The 23,189-nt window shown below is 36.4% G+C and overlaps 1 protein-coding gene, 1 long non-coding RNA gene, 2 other non-coding genes and 1 pseudogene across 4 annotated transcripts; 2 read left to right on the forward strand and 3 right to left on the reverse strand.

The window, feature by feature from the left end:
* Positions 1-1,902: 1,902 nt before the first annotated feature.
* On the forward strand, positions 1,903-4,288 carry LOC103400938 (serine/threonine-protein kinase RIPK). Its single transcript, XM_008339633.4, has 5 exons — positions 1,903-2,643; positions 2,749-2,884; positions 3,095-3,231; positions 3,336-3,459; positions 3,550-4,288. Exons 1-5 carry the CDS (start codon positions 2,257-2,259, stop codon positions 4,203-4,205), a joined length of 1,440 nt encoding a protein of 479 aa, XP_008337855.3. The 5' UTR covers positions 1,903-2,256; the 3' UTR covers positions 4,206-4,288.
* A 4,721-nt stretch (positions 4,289-9,009) lies between these two features.
* On the reverse strand, positions 9,010-9,091 carry TRNAS-AGA (transfer RNA serine (anticodon AGA)). Its single transcript has one exon. It is a non-coding gene; the product is annotated as a tRNA-Ser (tRNA).
* Positions 9,092-10,294: 1,203 nt separating this feature from the next.
* LOC103400971 (dimethylnonatriene synthase-like) lies at positions 10,295-16,812 on the reverse strand (annotated as a pseudogene).
* Positions 16,813-19,181: 2,369 nt separating this feature from the next.
* TRNAS-AGA (transfer RNA serine (anticodon AGA)) lies at positions 19,182-19,263 on the reverse strand. Its single transcript has one exon. It is a non-coding gene; the product is annotated as a tRNA-Ser (tRNA).
* A 56-nt stretch (positions 19,264-19,319) lies between these two features.
* On the forward strand, positions 19,320-20,981 carry LOC103400939 (uncharacterized). The gene is made up of 3 exons (XR_011576384.1): positions 19,320-19,450; positions 20,389-20,628; positions 20,717-20,981. It is a non-coding gene; the product is annotated as an uncharacterized lncRNA (long non-coding RNA).
* The last annotated feature ends 2,208 nt before the right edge of the window (positions 20,982-23,189 follow it).

Raw genomic sequence — 23,189 nt, forward strand, 5'->3', positions numbered from 1 at the left:
ATTCTAACCCCTAACCATCGTGTTTATCATGCAATATTAAACAAAGTAAAAAAATAAAAACATACTTTTATGTAGGCTTTTAATCAAACTAGTCTGAGATTGACATAGCGTTTTACTTTGGTATTTAAAATGAAAATTGATAGAAATGGTCATTGAGTTTGTCTGTTGTAAATTATTTTGGTAATTCCGTGAAAAATATGTCAATATACTCGTTAAGTGGAGATGTTGGTTTGACAAAAATATCCTTAAAAATGTGATCACATGGTCGTTTACTTCACAATTTAACTAGGATATTTCACAAATTTTACGAAATAACCAAAATGATTTACAATGACAAACTGAGGGACTAATTTTATCGATTTTCATTGTCAAAGACTAAACTGAAGAGTTATGTCAATTTTAAAAATCATTTTAGTTGAATAGCCTTTTATATGTTGACATCAATTCAAAACGTTTTCAAAAGAGGAAAAATATATGAAATTAATGACTTATTGGAAATTAAAATTTGTACGAAAATTGTGTTCTTCGTGTTTTTCATGAAGTAACGTTTTGTTTTATTTTTTTAATATATATTAACTTCAATTTAAAACATCTGTCTACGCGATTCTTTTTCCACTTTACTGATATAAAGTCTAAGAAATTGATCTTTTTTTATTTACTAACTCCCTTGAAGTAATCAAGTCGTCATTTGAACATCTAACATTCTTGCTTTGCAAGTTTCTTTCTGGTCCCAAATGACAAGAATGCCCACTGACATTCATGAAGTGACGAAAGAAACGAAGTCCCCACACCCATTTCTGACATCTCTCTGATGGATATATTCTAATACCACATTCATCTGCCGAAGCTAAACTGTTTGAAATACTCATTTTAAAACAAAGATTAAACATTGTCATTAGCAATTTAGCATCAGGTTACCATGACACCTCAACTACCCTACATGGGGACCTACTTTGATTTCGATAAAGTCAACTAAAGAAAATAAACAATCTTAACCATCTGATATACTGAAAAAAAACTCTGATCTATCTAATGTGATCACAATACTATTACGTATTAATTAACTTGTTATAACATGAGCAGAAAAAGCATTTATGTTCACCAATATTATTTGTAAACAAAACACTTGTTATAATACATGTTGATTATAACACCACTTGACTTGATGATGTTATAATTACATTGAAAAATTTCACACTTAAAAGATATTCGAACTTGAGTGCATGAAGGCCGGACACACTGTCCGCTAACCAACCCAATTCGAGCATGCTCTCCATGATAACGCGTTGGTGAGAGTTGGTGAATCTGGTATTTTGGGGATAAGGCATTGTCTTAGGGCCATTGTTCTAGAAGCTAAAACCTATTGCAAGTAGACCAACCTTTTTTTTTCCCTAAACCTCTGAACCAGTTGGAAATTCCATGTCATTTTTCCATAACTTAGTGTGAAATAGCTGGATTTTCTTTGTTTCTCTTGGCGATTTTTTCAATATGTTAGCTGGATTGCTGTTGTTCTGTTTGGACCTTTCTTTGATCAGCCGCTTTATTATATATTTATAAAGAAATAAAAGGTAATTTGGTGCTGATACTTCAAACTTGATGATCCAGCCAAATGGCAGAAAACATACCTGACATACTTGTTAAGTAAAAGCATTGAGAAAAATTCTTAATTGTGCTTTTCGATCCAAATTTCCAAAGCACATAGAACCAGTTTCACATTTTTTTTCTGTTCTTTTCACCCTCATGCTAAAATGTCAAGGTCAAGAGGGTAACCCTTGTCAATTTTGCATCTAAGAACCCACCATGTTGACTAAGGACTCATCACCCCATTTGATAAAAATAATTCTAAAGTAATACCCTAAATCTTCAAATCTATAAATATATATATATATATATGTAAGGTGGGGAAATTCCATAGAGTGATGCAAAGAACGTAACAGAAAATATAGAAAAATTCAAAAGAGGTCGATAGAAAGAAGTTGCAGACCTCTTTCTCTTAATCTTTTGTTTGGTTTGGAGGGCAGTTGGTGATTTTTTTTTTTTCAATATTAGGCCTTGTCTTCTCCTTTAAAGTCTCCCATATCATTTGCTCATTTCATCACATCTCTCCCCTCTCATATTTTCCTACTCAATTCTTTCACTGTTCCCAAAATCCTAAAAAAACTTCACCAAAACAACAAGAAATCTGGGATTGATCGGGAACCATTTGGAAGCGAAGGTGTTTCGAACTCTAGTTTTTGGAAACATTTTTGTAAAAAAATGGCGGTCAAGAAGGTCTTCACATGGAGGTCTATTCTCCCAGACTGCTACAAATCTGGGGTTCCACCAAAAAAGAGCAGCAAGAAAGTGGCGTCGAAACAAACCTCATTCCAAAGACTTTCCCTAACTGATCTGAGCAATCCAAGCACAACATTTTCGGAAGATCTCTCGATATCTCTTGCTGGCTCTAATCTTCACATCTTCACACTTGGGGAGCTGAAGGTGATCACGCAGAGCTTCTCATCCAGCAACTTTCTCGGGGAAGGCGGGTTCGGGCCCGTGCACAAGGGGTTCATTGATGACAAGCTGAGGCCTGGTTTGGCGGCTCAGCCAGTGGCGGTGAAGCTCTTGGACTTGGATGGCACACAGGGCCATAGGGAGTGGCTGGTGAGCAACTTTTTTTATTTTGAAATATTCCACAATTTTCTCATTTTAATCAATTGAGGTTTTCATTGACTTTGTTTTTAATGATATTTTATTGGTTTTCTGCAGACTGAGGTGGTTTTTCTTGGGCAACTGAGACATCCACACCTTGTGAAGCTCATAGGCTATTGCTGTGAAGATGAACACAGGCTTCTGGTTTACGAGTACATGCCAAGAGGCAGCTTAGAGAACCAGCTATTCAGAAGTATGTCTAATTTTCCCAACAAAATTTGCATTTTTTAAAGCTTTAAATTTTGTTCTTCACCATATGTGCATTAGGCTAGTTGACCATGACAGTCTGTGTGCCGCTTGCATACCAATCCCCCACCCCCTAGATTAAAATAGTTTAAAATATTGCCTCAGCCATAAACAAATTCATCCTTCAATTTCTAATGTCCTTTTTCTTGTCGTGCAGGGTATTCGGTGTCGCTTCCATGGTCCACAAGAATGAAAATTGCGCTTGGAGCTGCAAAAGGCCTTGCCTTCCTCCATGAAGCAGAGAAACCAGTCATATATCGTGACTTTAAAGCTTCAAACATCTTGTTGGACTCTGTAAGTATTGCTCTGTATTTTTCTTCTAGGACTAAATACTCCTGTCCATTTTTTTTAAAACTAATTCATAAAATGCTTATATTCTTATTCGTTTTTGTTTACAGGACTATACTCCCAAGCTCTCAGATTTTGGATTGGCAAAAGATGGTCCAGAAGGAGATGAGACACATGTTTCCACTAGAGTTATGGGAACACAAGGCTATGCTGCTCCTGAATACATCATGACAGGTACTAATTAATCCAATCCAACCCAATTCAACTTAAAGGCTTAGTGAAGATAATTGTGGATTAGTTTCTAATACTTGTGTTAAATTTCAGGTCACTTGACAGCAATGAGTGATGTGTATAGCTTTGGAGTTGTACTATTGGAGCTTCTAACAGGGAGGAGATCTGTGGACAAAAACAGACCTCAAAGAGAGCAAAACCTAGTTGAGTGGGCAAGGCCTATGTTAAACGAACCCCGGAAACTCAGCCGGATCATGGACCCAAGACTCGAGGGCCAGTACTCCGAACTTGGGGCCAGAAAGGCCGCGGCATTGGCTTTCCAATGCCTCAGCCACCGGCCAAAGCAAAGACCAAAAATAAGTGAAGTGGTCAAGACCTTGGAGCCACTCAAGGATTTTGATGACATCCCCTTTGCATTCGTGTACACAGTTCCATCTGAATCTGATAATTCGATTAAAGACGTAAAAGACGGTGATGCACAGAAGGAATTGAAGAAAAAGAACAACCACCATAACTACAAGCATCATCAGCTAAGATCACCAACTGAATCCGATAATTCAATTAAAGACGTAAAAGAAGGTGATGCACAGAAAGAATTGAGGAGGAAGAAGAAGAACCACAATCACCACAAGCATCATCAAATAAGATCACCAAGGTCTCCACGTTACTTCTCAGAGAATCTGCTGCAACAAAACCATAGAAATAATGGCTTCAAATCTCCTGTCCACCAAAGATTCAAGGGAGCATAGAGTCGTACTAAAATACCTGTACAATCACACTTTAAAATGTAAATACAGATTTGACAAAGTTGCCTTTGACAACTCTTTCTTAATTTTTTGGTCCAATCATTTTAGTTGTTCTTGAGTTAATTTTTTCAAATTCAAAAAGTAGAGTTTCTTTTTTTAATGAACCAAAAAACCCATCAAAAAGAGGGCAATGGACTATCATATACATGTTGAGGGAAGGAAAATGGTACAGTTAGATTCTGATCCTAGCTTTTCATATGCTTTCGATTAATTATAAAAACTCATATAAATAAGTGGGAAATCACCATCATATATATGCAGAGGGAAGGGAAATGACACAATTAAGGACCAATTCTAATCATTCATGATTGTGGAACCCATAAACTAGGAACGGCCACAATCAACTTACTCGCACGTGCGCCCGATTGATTTAGCACACCTACATGTACAATATACTAATTTCAAAACGATTAAATACAAATGCGCAGTTTGAGTCAGATTTGTTGGCGACATTGATTAGCATTTGTCATTAGCATTTGTCACATTCATTTTCTAAAAATATGTGATCATTCCAAGCACTACAGGTTGTTTAGCTAAAAACAACAAAAGAAGGTGGCTATATGTGAATCAAGATCGGAATCCAATTATTTGATGTAGAAACACGGCAACTGGTTTTCCTTGTCTACTGGCATTTCAACTTATATGGCATCATTTGCTTGCCAACAGGATCCGCTCTGTATCTTTTTGGTGATGATTCTGATAATTGGTGAATAGTGTCCGTTTATCGTATATTGTGCGGTCAGTTTTTGCAAAGTACTATTTATGTTTATTTTTAAATAAAATTATTTAAAATAATTTCTGATTGCACAATATACGATGAACGGACATAATTCACAGATCTTCAAATCCTCATTTGCTTGCATCATGTATGCAACACCAAACCCCCGTGTACAATTATATAAATAATAAAATAAAAGATGATGATTATATAGGTGATTGGGACTGGAATTTTATTTGGTCAAAATATAGAAATCAAATGGGCAGGCGTGCCCTCATTCACAACCACCGGCCTGCCCTCAGCTAGACTAATAATAGTGTATGCCAAGCTAAACTCAATCTCCATTATTAGTGACCAGGTTGAATAACTGTCTGTGGAATGACGCCGAGAAGTTCCCTTCTTCCACCATTTTTCGGCAATCTCCGGCGATGGCAAGGATGGCTTCAACTCGGATTCTCCTTTGATAGAATATAGATTCAATGCTATTTGATAAAAGGATTTACTATTCATACACATTTTTTTACTTCCCACAAATTTTTCTTAATTTTCAGCTATTATATCGAATGAATTGAAGAAGATCAAATGATATAAATGAAACAAGAGTGTGAAAAATAAAAAGAGGTGTATAAATAGTAACCTTCTGCTTGTTGTTTGGCCTTGTGCCTTGCTGGCTTTATGAACCGTTCTTTCAAACCAAAAAAAAAAAAAAAAAAAAAAAAATAGCAACCCTTGTGATCAAATGGTCATCAACTACGATCTTTCTCCAAAGTGAATAGTTGTGAAAAATTGTACCTATATATTAACTCTAGAGTTGTCACATCTTCTAATGTCAGTTAATTAATTAAGAAACAAGGCATGTCTATCTCTCCCACATAGTCCAAATAACTAGGTTTTTATCACAAATGGTTTATGAAATTAAAAATTGATTTATGTAATCTCTGAAAATAGGTGTCGCAAATCCATGTGGTCCTTCTGTCATAATTGTGTCAAAAATTCTCTTATGTGCTGATGTGGCATATAAATGGATTCAACAAGTCTAATTAAATTAAAAATAAATAAGAAATAGATTTAATAATTAATTAAAAAAGTTGTCAACCCAAAAACTCAGTCCCCGCAATCACCTCAGATCCCAACCCACACTCGTTTGCCTCCATCTATGGTAGCTTTTGCTGTCTATTCTCTTAAAAAAAAAAAATTCTCAAAACAACCATCTTTACACCCTTCAACACCTTTCACCGAATTGGACCAGGAGCAAGACCATCTTTGGTGACGGCTTGGGTTGGTGACGACTTCTGTGACATCACCGTTAATATTTGGATGATCGACATCCTCACAAACTTAATCTTAGAGAGCTTGTTGAGTGCTCCCCCGATGATCTTGGTGAAACAGCGAGCTCTGCCTTGAGATAATCTCATTGTGTAGAAGGTATTTTGACAACTTTCTTAATTAATTGTTAAATTATTAAACGCAAATAAGCACATAACATTTTTTCTTTTATTTTTGCAGAATTGTGATGAATGTACCATATTGATTAGCATCACCTATTTTCAAGACTTACATTGATTGATTTTCAATTTCATGGACCATCTTGATGATGTAGGTCAATTTTAAGGACTATTTGTGATAAAAACTCGTAAATCTTGTGGGATCCATTTATGCGGCACATTAGCATGTAACATAAATTTTCACAGAATTGTGACGGAATGACCACATTGATTTGCGACACTTATTTTCAAAGATTATATTAATCGATTTTCAATTTCAGAGATTATCTTAATAGTTCGGGTCAATTTCAAAAACTATTTGTGATAAAAACCCAAATAGGAACTCGCATTGACCTTTTGTTGTTGTTGTTGTGAAAAAAACCCAAATAAATAAATTAAAGCAGGAAATCGCACTGACCTATTGTGTTGTTGTTGTTGTTGTTCATTTCTTTAATCTTGCAGTTAACTACCACCATGTCATCCACATTTTCAAAATTGATTATATATTATTCCTGTACCAAATGATCGACACGGATAACACTAATTAATAAGAAATTAAGCAATATAATAGATTCTCTTTTGGATGAACGGAAAAGGGAGACTGGAACACGCGTTTAACGTTCTTTTTCCATAACAGGTCTACTAATTGTTAGTTAATGCCTATGAACATTGTTTTATTTGTGTGTTTAACAAACAAAACACAATAGCAAACACAAATACGTGGTTATGTGAAAGAAAACAACAATTATATATAAATAATATGAGTCACCAAATAACAGCTCTGCAACTTCCTCGCCAACCCAACATATTCGAATCTTCATGATTTGCTTCATGAATGTAGACAAGGGCAAGCCTTTTGCTAGAAATTTAAAATATCATGAAATAAAAAGCAGGGAATCTGGAATGTCAACTTTGAGTCCTTTGTTGTTGGAAGCTGCAGACATTCAGGTGGGAGCAGAACCCATCATCTAATCTAAATGCATCATAAAATTGTAGTTGTTGATGTGCAAAATTGGATTGATTTTGGAACAACGTAAAGTATCAAGGTGTAACCTTCGCCAGGTTGCTTCGGCCACCAAGTGAAGATAATATATAAAAAGATAAGAGATAGGGAAACAAACACAAAATATACGCTATTCACTCTAAGTTGGGCTACATCTACGAAGATAGAGGAGTTCTCATTAATAATGTAGAGTTTACATGATACAAAAATTTAAGCATAATCATTATTAGTGAGTTCTATTAATGGAATGGACTAGTGAATCCTAGATCAAAAGAAGTTTATTTGTGGGAGAATGATCTTCTTTTATAGTTGAAGAGTCTCATATTTTCGTTTGCGGTCGATGTGGGTTTTAGGAGCTTTGTTCTATGTTAGACACGGATCGCGTTGTGATTGGTATTCTAGTTGGAAAGAAACTCATGTGCCTCAACATGAATGTTTTAGTAGGTTCCTGAAGGTATAAAGTTGACCATTACTCAATAGTTTCGGGATTAGTGAAGTATGATACAAATAGTAGCCATTGGATTGTTATTGAAGGATAAGATAATGGTTTTCAAGAAGATGCAGAACTAGGTGATGAAATTTAAACCTAATCATCGATGCCTAGCTAACACCTGTTTACCAGAAACTTTGTAATTTGTAAAAGCTGCCTAAACCCTAGCTTGCTTGTAATTTCTTCTGAACCTAGTTCGTTATTCATGCTTTGCTTCTGAACCCTAGCTTGCAAGTCTTTTTGTTTCCACACTTCTCCCCCAACCTTTGTAGGGTGCTCTTAGTCATTGATGAGCAGTGTTTGTTTCGCTTGTTCAGTGAATAGTCACTGTCAAGTCTCCGTGCCTCCGGCGATATGTGTGGCTTTAATCATGAACGATCCAAAAATGTGCATATATAGTTGACATCATGGCCTAATTTGCAACATGAAACACAATTTTACCAGAGAAATAATTGAAGGGGGCAAACCTAACTCATGAAATAACCTGCATGATTTACACAACTTGAATAATTATGTTAAATTAAGTGGACAAAAAACATTGCATTGTCCATCATTTAGATTATAAGGAAAATAATGTCGTACGACCTAACACTAACAAACATCATACATGTCAACATTGCTACCCATGTTTTTAGCTGAAATTGTAATTCGTCAGAAAGGTAATTAACCCCACGAAAACTACGACATTGAGCCAACAAGCAATGGGCAAGCAACACAAGATTAAGTATTTATGATTCATACATGTCAACAATTCTCTCAATTTAATCACCCAAATTTTCAAACTAGTTGTGATCCGTAAAAAAATATGTATTTATGATTCATACAACAATTGATTAATGCTTAAAGAAAAGCTTAAACTATTCATAATCTAATCTTCTTCTCCAAACGTTGGAAATTAGGGGAATTTCAACAAAACACTCTCTGTAATATTCATAATCTAAGCTTTAACGAGATACTATTTACCACACCTTTATTTGTCATTTTTTAATTAAAACTAAAGTTTTTCTTGAAATTAGACGAGATATTATATATAAAATAAGCTTGAAAAAAAACGTGGTCGGCAGGATTCGAACCTGCGCGGGCAGAGCCCACATGATTTCTAGTCATGCCCGATAACCACTCCGGCACGACCACTTGATGACACGAGATGTGACAATGGTAATTCTAACAACCTTTTAATTTCAGCACAACATTCTAACAGACCTTTTCTGGTTCAGGGAAAAGGGGAAGAAACGAAGAGAACTGGCAGCGACTGTGAGTCTGATTGCGATCCCAGATGTCAAAAAGGGGGGTATTTTGGTCAGTGGAAAACATGAAAAAAGAGAAACTAATTGGGGACAAAACTGGAAGTACACTGTTTTGTTGAACAGTAAATCATTGTATTTTGATTTTTTTAAATTAAAAAAAAAAAGAATAGATATGATCAGATTAGCTACCAGCGGAATTTGAACTTATGCCGTCATGTAAGGGCTCAACACTTTTCACTATTGTGGTAAATGACCATTTACATGTATTTTGAGTTTGTGAATATATTAAATTTTAATGTCAAAATAAGTATTTTGCATTTTATTTTTTCGCTACAAAAAATTAACATGATTGAGGCATCATAATTCTAATAAAATAAAATAAATCAAAGAATGCTATTCTTACTATCTATACATACAATAATTTAATATCATTTTATGTGGCGATTGAGTTGTGTGACTTTGGTGTAATTTCTGTTTATTTAGTAATTTTATTCTTCTGAAATTGCATTTAATTTTTATCCTTCCATTCCAAACCTTTGCCGTACCCTACGTTCCATCCCACCCGTTGATCTGGCATTGTAATTCAAAATAGGTGAAAATTCAGTGAAAGCTCCAAGCCAAAAGTCCATGAAAATTAAAAAAGATGTCACATTCTAAAAGCTGCCAGTTTGGAAAGAACTAAGGTGAAAGAAAATTATCGATACTTTTATCTTTTTTTTTTTTTTTGGAAAATCCCCAATTGTAAAGACAACTATTTCTTATTTATTTTTTGGGTAATGTTAGGGAGACTAAATTTGTAGATAAAATTTGCGAACTAAATGATGTGCCACAAATATGAATGAGCACGTTAATCAATGCTTAAGTAATAATCCAATCATCAACTTCAATGTCTTTTAATTTATAAAATTTTGTGTACAAATTTAATTTCCCTAATATTATCCTTATTTTTTATGATGGTGAAATAAAAAACGATACAAAGTTTTCCTTGAGGCATAAATTACTAGAAAATCATCATGGGTCACCGAGGCGGTGGTGGAGCACCACCAGTCGCTTAAGAGTAGTGATAAGATCAGTCGTGAGTAGCCGTTAACTAATAAAGATGGAGTGGGAGCTGAGGTTCCAAAATTGCAACAAGCGGGAACTTCCGAGGCGTAGCCAATCCAAAAACTTCCTCCATGCTCAAATCTTTTGTTGTAATATTGTCAGGTAACTTCCAGTTGAATCCATGCAACAAGTTAGCCAAGCTAGACCTAATCATTTTAAGTCCAAGGCTATAACCAGGGCACCTCCTCCTTCCCGAACCAAAAGGCAGCAGCTCAAAATTATGTCCCTTCACATCAATTGCCTTCCCTAGGAACCTATCTGGTTTAAACTCTTCTGGTGCATTCCACTGTGCAGGGTCTCTCCCCATACTCCATGTGTTTATTAAAACCGTAGTTCCTTTGCAAATATCATAACCTGTGACATTGCAATCTTCAAGGGCTAGATGTGGTACTAACATGACTGCCACTGGGTCCATCTATTAAAATTTTAGAGACTATGATCTCAATTGTAAGGAATAAAACGAAAATGGTGATGAAGGTTTCTGGAAAAATCTCAGAAATTGTAGAGAGAATGTTCTCACAGAAAATGCTTGCATTCATTCAATCACACCAAACATGCGTGCGAATAAATTACCGTTAGAGAGAGCGATTCTCTCTCTATATTACACAATCAAATCCAACCATTCTTGTAATCTACCCTATAAGATAGTTACATGTGTCAACACAAATAACTAACTCTAAGATTACATCTCAGCTGTCCAATTGGACTGTGATCCAATGGCTCACAATTAAAACTGAAAACTAAGACTTAAGCTAATATTTCTCTAACACAAACACTTATATTCCAACACTCCCTTCTAAGTGTTGTGTCCAAGCTCTTTTCTCCGATATTCAAATCGATCTCTGGCCAATGCCTTGGTAAAAATGTCTGCAACTTGCTCCTCAGTCTTGCAATATAACAAATCGATCTCCCCATCTTGCTATGCATCTCGAATGAAGTGAAATTTTCTGTTTATATGCCTTGTCTTATGATGATGCACAAGATTATTGGCTATGGCTATAACTGAGGTATTATCACATAGAATTGGTGTAGGCTTAACCTGTTCTTCACCAAAATCTGAGAGAACAAATATCAACCAGATTGCTTGTGCAGTGGCTTCTGCTATACTAACATATTCAGCTTCAACCGTTGACAATGCAACACTACTTTGCTTGATTGATGCCCACGAAAATACATCGAGCCAAGATTAAATGCCTATCCAGATGTGCTTTTTCATATCATCCTTACTCCTGAACTAATCACTATCACAGTAGCCAGTGAGCATTGCTTCTTTTCCTTTCTCATATGTTATCCCATAATCAAGTGTGCCTTGAATGTACCTAAGTACTCTTTTAGCAGTTCCCATATGTTTTCTAGTAGGATTATGCATAAATCTAGGTAACAAACTTGCTGCAAACATGATGTCCGGCCTTGTAGCAATCAAATATAACAGACTTCTAACTATCTGTCTATATAAGTTTTCTTCAGCTTGTTCACTTCCATCTATCTTAGATAGCTTTTCATTCACTGTAATAAGAGTAACAACATATTTATAGTCTTTGAAACCAAACTTATCCAGTAGTGTCTTTGCATATTTCTTCTGGTGCAAGAAAATGCAAGAATCAGTTTGTATCACACCTAATCCCAGAAAGTGATGTAACAGCCCGAGATCAGTCATTTCATACTGTCTCATCATCTCAGTTTTGAACTTCATCATCAACTCTTGTGAACTCCCTGTGTAGATGATATCATCCACATACAATAAGACAATGAGTATTCCACTTTCGGCAGTCCTCACACATAATGTAGCTTCGCTAGAACTTATGCGAAAACCAGTTTTAGTGAAATTAGAATTGATCTCTTCGTACCAAGCTCTGGGAGCTTGCTTAAGACCATATAATGCATTTTTGAGTCTGTAAACTCCATCTTCCTTGTTCTTAACCATAAATCTAGGGGGTTGATCCACACACCTCTTCATGCAATACTCTATTCAAAAATGCTGACTTCACATCTAATCGAAACAGTTTCCACATTTTCTGTGCAGCTAGTGCAACTAATGTTCTAATTGTATCAAGTCTAACAACTAGTGCAAAGGTTTCATTGAAATTTATTCCATGCTTTTGGGAGTAGCCCTTTGCAACCAATCTTGCTTTGTTTTTCTGCACTGAGCCATCAAGGTTCAACTTGGTTTTGCAAACCCATTTGACACCAACTACTGGTTTATCAGATGGTCTACTAACTAACTCCCAAGTATTGTTCTTCTATTTCATTGCAATTTCATTCTTCATTGCTTTTTGCCATGTTTCATCCTTGGCAGCTTCTTCAAAAGTTTTAGGCTCAATGATGCACAGGTTGCATTTTTCATATGCGTCTGCAATACTATTGTATTTGAGTAGAGTGTGATCAAAATCCTGTGGACCTGAACTTCCACTTTGTTCTGTAGTTCCAATCCTAACTTGTGTTTCTTCAATACTCCTTGGTGTCTCACCATTTACTTCTGATATCTCAGCTCGAGTTAAGCTTGATTCACCAGTCTCATTTTCTTTCTCAGTAAACTGAAATACTACATTCCTTTTGTGCACTTCAATCCCAACTTGCTTCTTCATTGAACACTACATCTTTGGAAATGATAACTTTTCCAGATTCAATGTTATACAATTTGTACCATTTCTCACATCTTCCATACCTAAAAAATATGCATCTTGTGTTAGACAAATCAAGCATCTATCTATGTTGTTTTGGAACATGTGCATAGCACAGAGAATCAAACACCCTCAAATGCTTAATCCCTGGCTTTCTTCCACTATAGGCTTCAAAAGGGGTTTTCTTGTCCAAAGCCTTAGTTGGGCATCTGTTTAAAACATATACTGCAGTGTTAATTGGCTCAGCCCAAAATTCCAGTGGTATCTTCTTCTCAAACATCATACACTTAGCCATCTCCACAATGGTTCTATTCTTTCTTTCAACCACACCATTATGTTGTAGTGAGTATGCCACTATGAGTTGTCTTTCTATTCCAATTTCTTCATAAAACCTGTTAAACTCAATCGATATGTACTCTCCCCCTTTATCACTTCTTAATTTCTTCAATTTATAGCCACTTTGCAATTCAACAGTAGCTTTAAACTTCTTAAACACATTGAACACTTCAGATTTGTATCTCAGAAAATAAACCCAACACATCCGAGTACAATCATCTATAAAGGTGAGAAAATACATATTTCCAACTTTTGTAATTGTTTGCATAGGTTCATACACATCAGTGTGTACCAACTCTAGTGGAATGGTGGCTCTACTTGTTATCTCTCTTGGAAAAGAATCTCAGCAATGCTTCCCAAGTATGCATCGCTCACACACTTCATTGGTGTTCTTAATTTCTGGCAATCCAAGCACTATTTCTTGTTCCTGAAGTGACTTCAAACTATTTACATTCAGGTGACACATTCTCTTATGCCAGATCAAGGTTGACTTACTCACATTTGCCCTCAATGCAATGTGTAAGCCTGTTTAAAGTTTCAAGGGAAAACTTATGTTTCCTTTCATTGGTACCTTAGCAACCAGATTAGAGAGAACATTCATTATAAATCTCAGCCTTATTATCTCAAAAAATTAGAAAATAACCATGCTCCATCATCTGCCTTACACTTAGCAAATTCTCCTTTATGCCATTTTTACTTTTGCAGTTATACTTTTGTCAATATCAACCAACACATCTTCTGTGCCAATCATGTGGTTACTACAAGAACTGTCCACCTACCATACATCTTCAATGAGTTTCTTATCAACTGCATTATTGGCATAAAACATGGTTGGTGTAGGAAGAACCTGAGTTGCATAATTCAGCCGCTGAACATTTTTCTTGTTATTGCAGTCTCTTGCAATGTGACCAATTTTCCCATAACATTTGGGTTTACCTTTAAGAAAGCATTCACCATAGTGATACTTATCACAATGCCTGCAAGGATTTCTACCACCTTATGTAGCTACAATTTACTTCCCAGATTGGTAAGTAGGCGTTTGATTCCACTTTTTAAATTTTGGTTTCCAATTCTTCTGATATTGATTGCCTTGATTTCCAAAAGAATTGGCAGGTTTGGGGTTCACACTGAGACTCGCAAATGCTCTTTTAGTTTTGTTCTCATTATGTCTCTCTGGTCTCTGTGCAAAGCTCTTCAATGAAGCAACTACTTCTTGAACCTCAATCACATCTATATCCTTTGAGTGTTCAATCACAGAGCATATAGAATCATATGCAGAGGGCAAACTAATTCTCTCTCTAGACAATTCTCTCCATAACTTCTCATTTGATTAATCTCATTAAACAATTTTGTAAGATAGACAGACAAAGACTCATCATCTCTCATTCTGGTATATTCGAATTCTCTACGAAAGCCTTGTAATTTAACACTTCTAAATTGTTTGTCGCTATGGAATTCTTGCATCAAAACGTCCCATGCTCCCTTTGAAGTTTCTTTGTGAGAGATTCAAGGAAATATCTCATTGGAAACTGCTTCCTGAATCAGCCCCAATGCCTTGGCATTTTCATAAGCTTCTCCGTGAGAGTCACAACATCACTCGATTCTTCTTTCTCCTTCTTCTTTGCATCAGATTCATCAGCTCCCTTCGAATTTGAGCACTCTAACCCTTTTTCAACAAACTCCCATAATCTATGAGACTTGAAGATAGTCTTCATCCTTATGCTCTAGAATTCATAATTTTCACCATTGAAGATCAGCGCTCTCAGCTCACCATCTCCAGATCCTGCCATGTTAGACATAGATCCCACAAGCAATTTCTTCAAATTTCAGACCGTTTTCTTCATAGATTCAAACGCCCAGTGTTAAGCGATCAAACCTGGCTCTGAGGCCATGTTAGAATCTCAGAGACTATGGTCTCAATTTTAAGGAATGAAACGAAAATGGTGATGAAGGTTTCTGGAAAAATCTCAGAAATTGCAGAGAGAATGTTCTCACAGAAAATGCTTGCATTCATTCAATCACACCTCACACCTGTGTGCGAGTATATTACCGTTAGAGAGAGAGAGAGAGATTCTCTCTCTATATTACAAAATCAAATCCAACAATTCATGTAATCTACCCTATAAGATAATTACATGTGTCAACACAAATCACTAACTCTAAGATTACATCTCAGTTGTCCAATTGGACTGTGTTCCAATGGCTCACATTTAAAACTGAAAACTAAGACTTAAGCTAATATTTCTCTAGCACAAACACTTATATTCCAACAGAATCCTCGTTGTCTCTTTCATGATTGCATCTATATAAGGAAGCTGTGCAATGTCCTTCTCTTCTACCCATCCCTCTCTCCCAATCATTATGTCTAGCTCTTCGGTTGCCTTTTCGATGAGGTGTGGTTGTTTCATGAGTTCAGACATTGCCTACTCCACGGTGGTTGCTGAGCTATCTGTGCCTCATGCTATTAAATCCTAATTTAGGAGATGATAAACTTTAGACATGTTTATGCAGTTATATAGGTCCATCGAGAACACGTCAGTATCTTACTTATTAGAATAAATAATAGGGGTTTAGAGTAAACGAGGATTTAAATAACAAAAATTTGTAAACAAATAAAGCATACGTACCTGGGTGAATCCCTTGACACTGTCAAAGTTGAGCTTAACTTCAATATCAGGATCTTCAGCCAGCTGCATCAGTAAGGCCACCATGTCCTTCGACACAAAATCCTTCACTCATTTCATGTTTGCCTTTTGTTCATCCAACACATGATCATGGAACCGGTTGAATTTCTTCTTCAATGCTTTCATATGCTCTATGTACCCTTGCAAGTCCAAACACTGAGCCCTTGGTATCCAATCCCCTATATTAAGTACCCCATTAATGAAGAACAACTCTTCTAACATCTCTTGAAACACTTCTAGTGACGCTATCGAAGTCTCAGATTTGGACATGCTAAAATACTTCTTACCCAACACAATTCTATTTACAATGCTAAGAGTTAGTCGCGACAGGTGCTCTTTGAGCATAGTTGGCTTGCCTGGCACTGCACATAATCATGATAGAAAAGCGCGGTTTTCTTGAAAACGAATATACTCAATAGAGTCTAGTACTTTTAAGCTAAACAAATGGGAAAGGTAAATTTTCAGGCCTTGGCGCCAATATAGACTGTGAGGTGCCCAGGTGAGATTTTTGTAGTCGTAAGTTGTATACTTACCAGCTACCATTTCAGGTCTAGAGCAAAGATGTGATCATGTGTCCTTAAGAATTGTCTTGCCATTTCTGGAGATGAGGCAATTACAACTGGGTACGAGCCGAACTTAAGTTTCATTATAGGTCTATGTGTTTGGGACAATTTGTGAAGGGATTGTTGAGGCAGAGGGCCAATGAGGTTGAGGTTGCCAATTATAGCCCATGGTTTGGGAGCTGGTGGAAGTTTTATATTTTGGGGTTGGAGACCCCATAAGCGTTTAGGAGCATATGCACAAATAAGCAAAGCGTGAGCTGTCTCTGGGATATGATGATTCTTCTTTTTTCGCCACCTCATTTTGTTGTGAGGTAGGCGGACATGTAGTTTCACAAACAAACCCACGATCGTGTAGAAACTGGGATAACTCAAAATTTATATACTCTCCACCATTGTCAAAACGCAAAATTTTAATATCAGAGGAAAGCTGAGTTTTAACCATCTGATGAAACAGACGAAACACATTACAAACCTCACTTTTATTTTTCCACACATACAACCATGTCATATGGGTGCAATCATTTGCGAAAGTAACAGAACACTTAATTCTCGAAATAGTACTGACAGGGGAAGGCCCCCCACACATCAGAGTGTATTAGCGCAAACGGAGAAGACCTTCTATTCATACTTGAAGGGAAAGAAGCATGATGACTTTTGGCTAAATACATACTTTACACTTCATTCTAAGTCTTCAATACCATTGAACAGATTAGGTAACATATGTTTTAAATAACCAAATGATGCATGTCCCAAACGATTAAACAACAATACCTTATGTAGATTACTATTATGTGACGTAGGAACCAAATTAGCTTTTCTAGGAACCACGTCATCCACATAATATAGCCCTTCTCTCTTAGTGTCATGTCCAATGATCTCTTTTGTCTGAATATCCTGAAGCAAACAAAGTAAATGATAAATTAATACAACACAATCTAACTGTTCATTGACTTGTGGTTCAGACAAAAGGTGATGGGATAATGACAGAACCAATAAACAATTATGTAAGGGAAGAGGGGGTGTAAGACAAACTGTTCGGCTCTAACAACAGGAGCATTAGTACCATTGACAGTTGTCACACACTTTCTATGAGGATGTCTCATAGATTGAAACAAAGTTTTATCATATGACATATGATCCGTTGCACGGGAATCCAAAACTCAACCTTTATTCACTATTGTAATACCACACGACTGCACAATAAGGGCTGCACGCAGACCTACTTGCAGCAAAATACTCCTTATACGACACTGCAATTGCTTACGCACAACAATTGCACACGGAACTGCAGTTGTAATTGTACACAACAAAAAAAGTGCCGTTTCACACAGCAACACGGCAACGATGACAACTAGCGATCAGTAAACTGTAGCCCAAGTATATAAAAAGAACTATAACACGGTACAACTATAGCACACGATGTACCAAGACTGCAAGCAGCTGCAATTCTAGGATCTCCTTTGATTTAGCAATACTAGTTCCAACTTGTGATGTAGAAATCACACTTCCGGCAGACAGCAGCAAAGCATGCAGCAGCGCACTGATTACAGAACCTCACAGCCATGAAGAATTTTGAACTCACGGCACAATTGCAAAAAATACAGCAATTGTACAAGATCCACACGGCACAGCACAATAGGCTGCAATTCCAGGCAGCAAGGAAAAAAAACACACTGTTACTGCTGGGCTTGCTTTAAAAATTAAATTAAAGCCATTTGGCATCTCCTTTGTTTGTTGTAAAAAAGACAGCTAGAAAGTAAGGAATCAAATGACTTGGCTGTCACGTCATGTATAACATCTTTCTTCAAAAACACCTTGATGTTTTTTAGCCTTGGTTGGCCTATTTGACTACTCCTTCGAAAATGATCTTATAACTTATTTTCTACTTCCAGTGAGCAATGCTAGCTAGCTTGAGTAGCTTTATGATCGTACTCACAGTGAGTTTCCGTTTTGTTCTCTAAAAATTGTCCCACCCCCGCGACAGCTACATATAAAATTCTCCAGTGTTTCTTTGATTTTCTCAATGAGCATGGATGTCACGGTGCAAGATCCTTGAAAATATGCACCAAAGAGTCTTAGACACAGAAGGAAACTACGAAAGATTATAGAAAGTGATGTGCGAGTTTCATCTTAAACTCAAGAGAAAATTTTTAAAATTCGTTGTTAGGTATGACATTGGGATGAAAAAAAATTGATGTATGACAGTTTGAAAATCATAATTCTTCAGAATAGTAAATTGAGAATTACTCTTTTTTTTTTGGTCAATGAGAATTACCCTTTATACACTATAAGATAATTATCTAACAAACGTCATATATGTCGACAGTGCTCCCCATAATTTTAGCTGAAATATTAATTCAACATAAAGGTAATTAACCACACAAGAACTATAACATTAAGCCAACCAGGAATGGGCAAGAAACACAAAATTAAGTGTTTATAATTCATACAGGTTGACCATTCTCCTAATTTAATCATCCAAAATTTCAAACTAGTTATAATTTATACAAAATTACATGTCTATGATTCATACATGTTAGCAATTGATGAATGCTTAAATAAAAGTTTAAATGGGAATTTTTTATTTTTTCATGTATAACCCTATTCATAATCATCTACGTTGGAATGAAATTAGACGAGATATTGTATGTAAAATAAGTTTAAAAAAACGTGGTCGGCAGGATTCGAACCTGCGCGGGCAGAGCCCACATGATTTCTAGTCATGCCCGATAACCACTCCGGCACGACCACTTGATGGTGGAACATGACACACTAGTATATAACAATATTTGATGTCCGTTTGTATTAAATAGTCACTGAATTAAATAATCCGGCCCATCTATTTTATACGGCTTCTTTATACTCTCCAAAACCATGGAATAATTTAGTCGCTCTCATTCCTCTGCAAACGGTCTCTCTGCAAACGCTCCAAAACCAGGTTCATCTTCTCAAATGCCCTTCTTCTTCTTCATTTGAATCCCAGTTCATCTTCTTATTTTTCTTCGTCTTCCCATGTTCCGCCCCTCCCCTTCCCCTCCTATTTTTCTTGCAATTTTCTTTCAATTGATTGAATCTAGTTATTGTTTTCTCTTTAATTATGCAATTGATTATGTAATTTTGTGTTTTAATTGGAATTTTCGAATTCTAGGATTTGTTGTTGGGGTCGAATTTTGGATTTGTTGTTGGTGTTGAACTTTCATCCATATCAGTATATTGTTTAGTACTTGGGATTAAGATTCTTCATGAACACCAGCAGTATTCGCTGGTCAGTTGGGTGTGGATGTTGCTTCTACTTCTCGGGTTGGCATGTTCACATCCGATTGCCAGTGAGAGGCCTCAAACACAGGCGGTTTGCCAGATCATATCTGGAACCATGCCGGCCCCTAGTGTACCTCCATTCAAGCTTGGAGGATTATTGAACACAGTTGCTAGAGAGAGGGGGGAGAGATTAAAGGACTTATCTGTTTGCTGTTAACATATCCTATTTCAAGGGGCTCTTAAGACAGACGATTCTAGCTTTGATAACATTCATGATTTTCCAAGGGACCTCAGATTTTTCCTTTTCTTTTTTGTCAACTGAGCAACCTGACCTGCAATAAAGATTCTTTATTTCTGGGATATTTGTAGGGGCAATGCAGATGTCAATCTCTTTCTTAAATCGAAGTTCGAATCCTCTTCCCGAAGATTAGAATGGCTTAGAATATAGATCTTTACCATAAGAATAGCATATTCCTCTACAGTTGCTGAGATTATAAAACTGTTGTACACATCGGGGAAAAACAAAGGGAAACAACAATCAGTTTTGTTCATAATTTAAATTAGTACTTGACTGATTGTCTGTTTAGCTTTACGGTTTTTGGCTATTCTGGAGTGCAGGCATTGTTTCTAGTTTGATTGTCTGTTTAGCACTTTCTTCTTCTCTTCAAAGAGGAGCTGCGGCACTCTTTCTCTGCTGCTCTCTGCTCTGATATCTCTCAAAATGGGCTGCTCAAAACAAATGGTGCTCTCCTTTCTTCTCTCTAAAAACACACAGTCACGCTACTCCTTTTGTTTTCCCCAAAGAATGGTTCCATACCCGAGAAAACCAATTGCCTTTGCCTTTGAAAAATGCCAAAAGTAAAGGCCCTTGCTTATGGTTTTTATCACGTACTATTAATTATATGCACAATTGATTATATGCATATTATTGTGTATGTAATTATAGGAATGGAAAGTGAACAAAGCAGTCAACCAAAAGGAAGTAGAGGGGTTTGGAAACAACATGATGAAGATGCATTATTGTCCATACTTGAAGAGGCAACTTGCCTTGTTGGCTATTTGGACAAACTTTTTCTTATTGAAACCAACTTGCAGTTGTATATTATGTGAACTTGGATATGTGGTTGGATTAATCTATATAACGTAATGGCTGTAATTGTATTTTGTGAACCTTCTTTTGTGTTATTGGAAAATATTTTGAATTTGATGTATGGAATTTACTATTTTTCTTTGTTATTTGAAAATATGTGTGGTTTTGAATAGGTACAAATATGATAAAAGTTCAACAAAAAAATAAAGATTTGTCTATTTTTATTCTTCCCTTTTCTTATCCAGTTCAGTACCAAACACATTATAAATACTACGGTCATTAGTCCGATACTGCATCAAACGCTCGACTAATTTAAGCAGTACTATCCGGTGGCTATTTATCCTATATGACAGAAATAGTCAATACAATCCGAGCTGCCAAACGAGGCCTATATATATTTGTTATAACAAACCTTTTCGTTTCAGTACAACATTCTAACAGACATTGGTACACAATTTCATTGAGAAGGATTGTAAGATCTTATCATAAACCCACTACACAAATACTCATAAGAATGAAAAGAAAAAAAAAAACGCCACACAAGTAAATAAGTAAAGAGGGATGTCTTGAGAATGAAATATAAATTTTGTTGATACAAACGATTTATGGGACGTGTGAGGATAAGAAGTGTTGTCTGCACAGGAGAGCGGATAATTATTAAACTTGAGATCTCTAGTGCACGGGTAATTGGGCACGGATCTATTTGATTTGGTTTGACATAAAAAATATAACTCAACCAACTAGTATTCAACAGTTCGGTTTGATTAGATTTTGACCAATACAAACATTGAAATTAAATCAATTCACACTACTACAAAACCCTTTGATCAAACCATTGTCAATTAGTTTGGTTCGGTCGGTTTAAAGTTTAAACCTATTTAACACATAAATAAAAAAACATTAATCATTTCAAGAATTTTAATCTACTAAACATCGCACATCTCACGCATTCCAATTTGATTGAATGATTAAGTTTTTCGGAGCATAAAAAGTCATCAAGTCAAATAAAATTAAGTTTGAATTAATTAATAATAGAGAGGTACATGGTCAGTTTGGTTTCATTTGGTCAATTTCAAAAGTATCAAAACCGAACCAAACCAAAAGTAAGCGATGCAGTTTGGTCTTTAAATTGTTTGAATTTTTTCTTGGTCAACACCAAACCAACCCGACCAATATGGTTCTGTTGACCGTAAAAATTACCAAGCGTACGTGGCGCGCATGCCGAGTAACTAGTGAGCTAACTATGTCTTTCGGTTGATGCGGGGTGTGCCAACTCGTCGGTCGAGCTCGGCTGAGTAGTAAAATCTGTTGATGTTGTGTTGGGTGCGCTGTTGACTTCTCGATCTTGAGATTGCGGCCGAGGAAGGAACACATCTCGGCATTCGGGTTCTAGAGCCTGAAGACAAGGTTGCTAATTCTGCGAAGTTCAATATCAAATTCAGCTCTCAGGGTGCCAAATGTAGTAACCTGGTAACACCTCACTTCATTGAAAAGGCTGATGAGATGACCTCTGCCAATAAGGATTTGAAAATCCATCTCGACCGAGAATTCGATAGATAACCAATCGGCCTCGTCGCAGTGCTGTTTATCCAAACTGAAGATGCTTCGTGGTCGGCTGATTCTACGGTAACAGTGCTATTTATCCAAACTGAATGTGTTCGCCGGTTGCCTTCACAGTGCTGTTTATCCAAATTGAAGATGTGTCGGCCAAAAAGAAAATAAAAATCTCAAGGTTGTTGAAAGGTTTCCCGTAGAGCGAGAATTTGCGTAGGGCAATTTGTGTGTTGAATTGGAGGGGCTTTCCGTTGCCATTGCATCTGTATTTATAGGACTGAAGTACTTGCTTTGCACAGTCAGATAATGTTGCAGAGTTTAATTGCAACTCTAATTCCTGAAATTAATCCGCATCAAAAGCCAAGCATATCCTCAGATTGTAGTTTGTGACTTCTAAAATAAAGCCTATCTAGGATTCCACATCACATCAGAAACCTAGCCCACCTAGGCTTCTGATCTAATAAAAAAAAAACCTTCATCAGAAGCCTTTTAAAACCATTCGATCATTTCCATCACCATAGCCTACCTAGGTTTCCTATGTCATCATTACAAACCTAGCTTTTCTAGGCTTGTCTCATCATCACCCAAAGCCATCACCTTTATTGTGGCATGCATCCTGACCCTATCTGAATGCATTTCAAATTCATTTTTAGCTTCCATGTACCGTCAGATATCCTAAATCAACTTGAACTGTGCTGCTCGCTTGGGATATAATTCACATCATATTTATCTGGTTGAAGTAGATGCTAGGATAATGCATATTAAAAGATAATTA

The sequence above is a fragment of the Malus domestica genome, chromosome 15, assembly GCF_042453785.1.
Source record: "Malus domestica chromosome 15, GDT2T_hap1".
Lineage (NCBI taxonomy): Eukaryota > Viridiplantae > Streptophyta > Magnoliopsida > Rosales > Rosaceae > Malus > Malus domestica.

Bases quoted from the DNA above. Each gene is read 5' to 3' on its own strand.
- LOC103400938 (XM_008339633.4), top strand. From the start codon at position 2,257: ATGGCGGTCAAGAAGGTCTTCACATGGAGGTCTATTCTCCCAGACTGC. The intron at 2,644-2,748 runs GTGAGCAACTTT...GGTTTTCTGCAG, and splicing joins AGGGCCATAGGGAGTGGCTG to ACTGAGGTGGTTTTTCTTGG. The intron at 2,885-3,094 runs GTATGTCTAATT...CTTGTCGTGCAG, and splicing joins AGAGAACCAGCTATTCAGAA to GGTATTCGGTGTCGCTTCCA.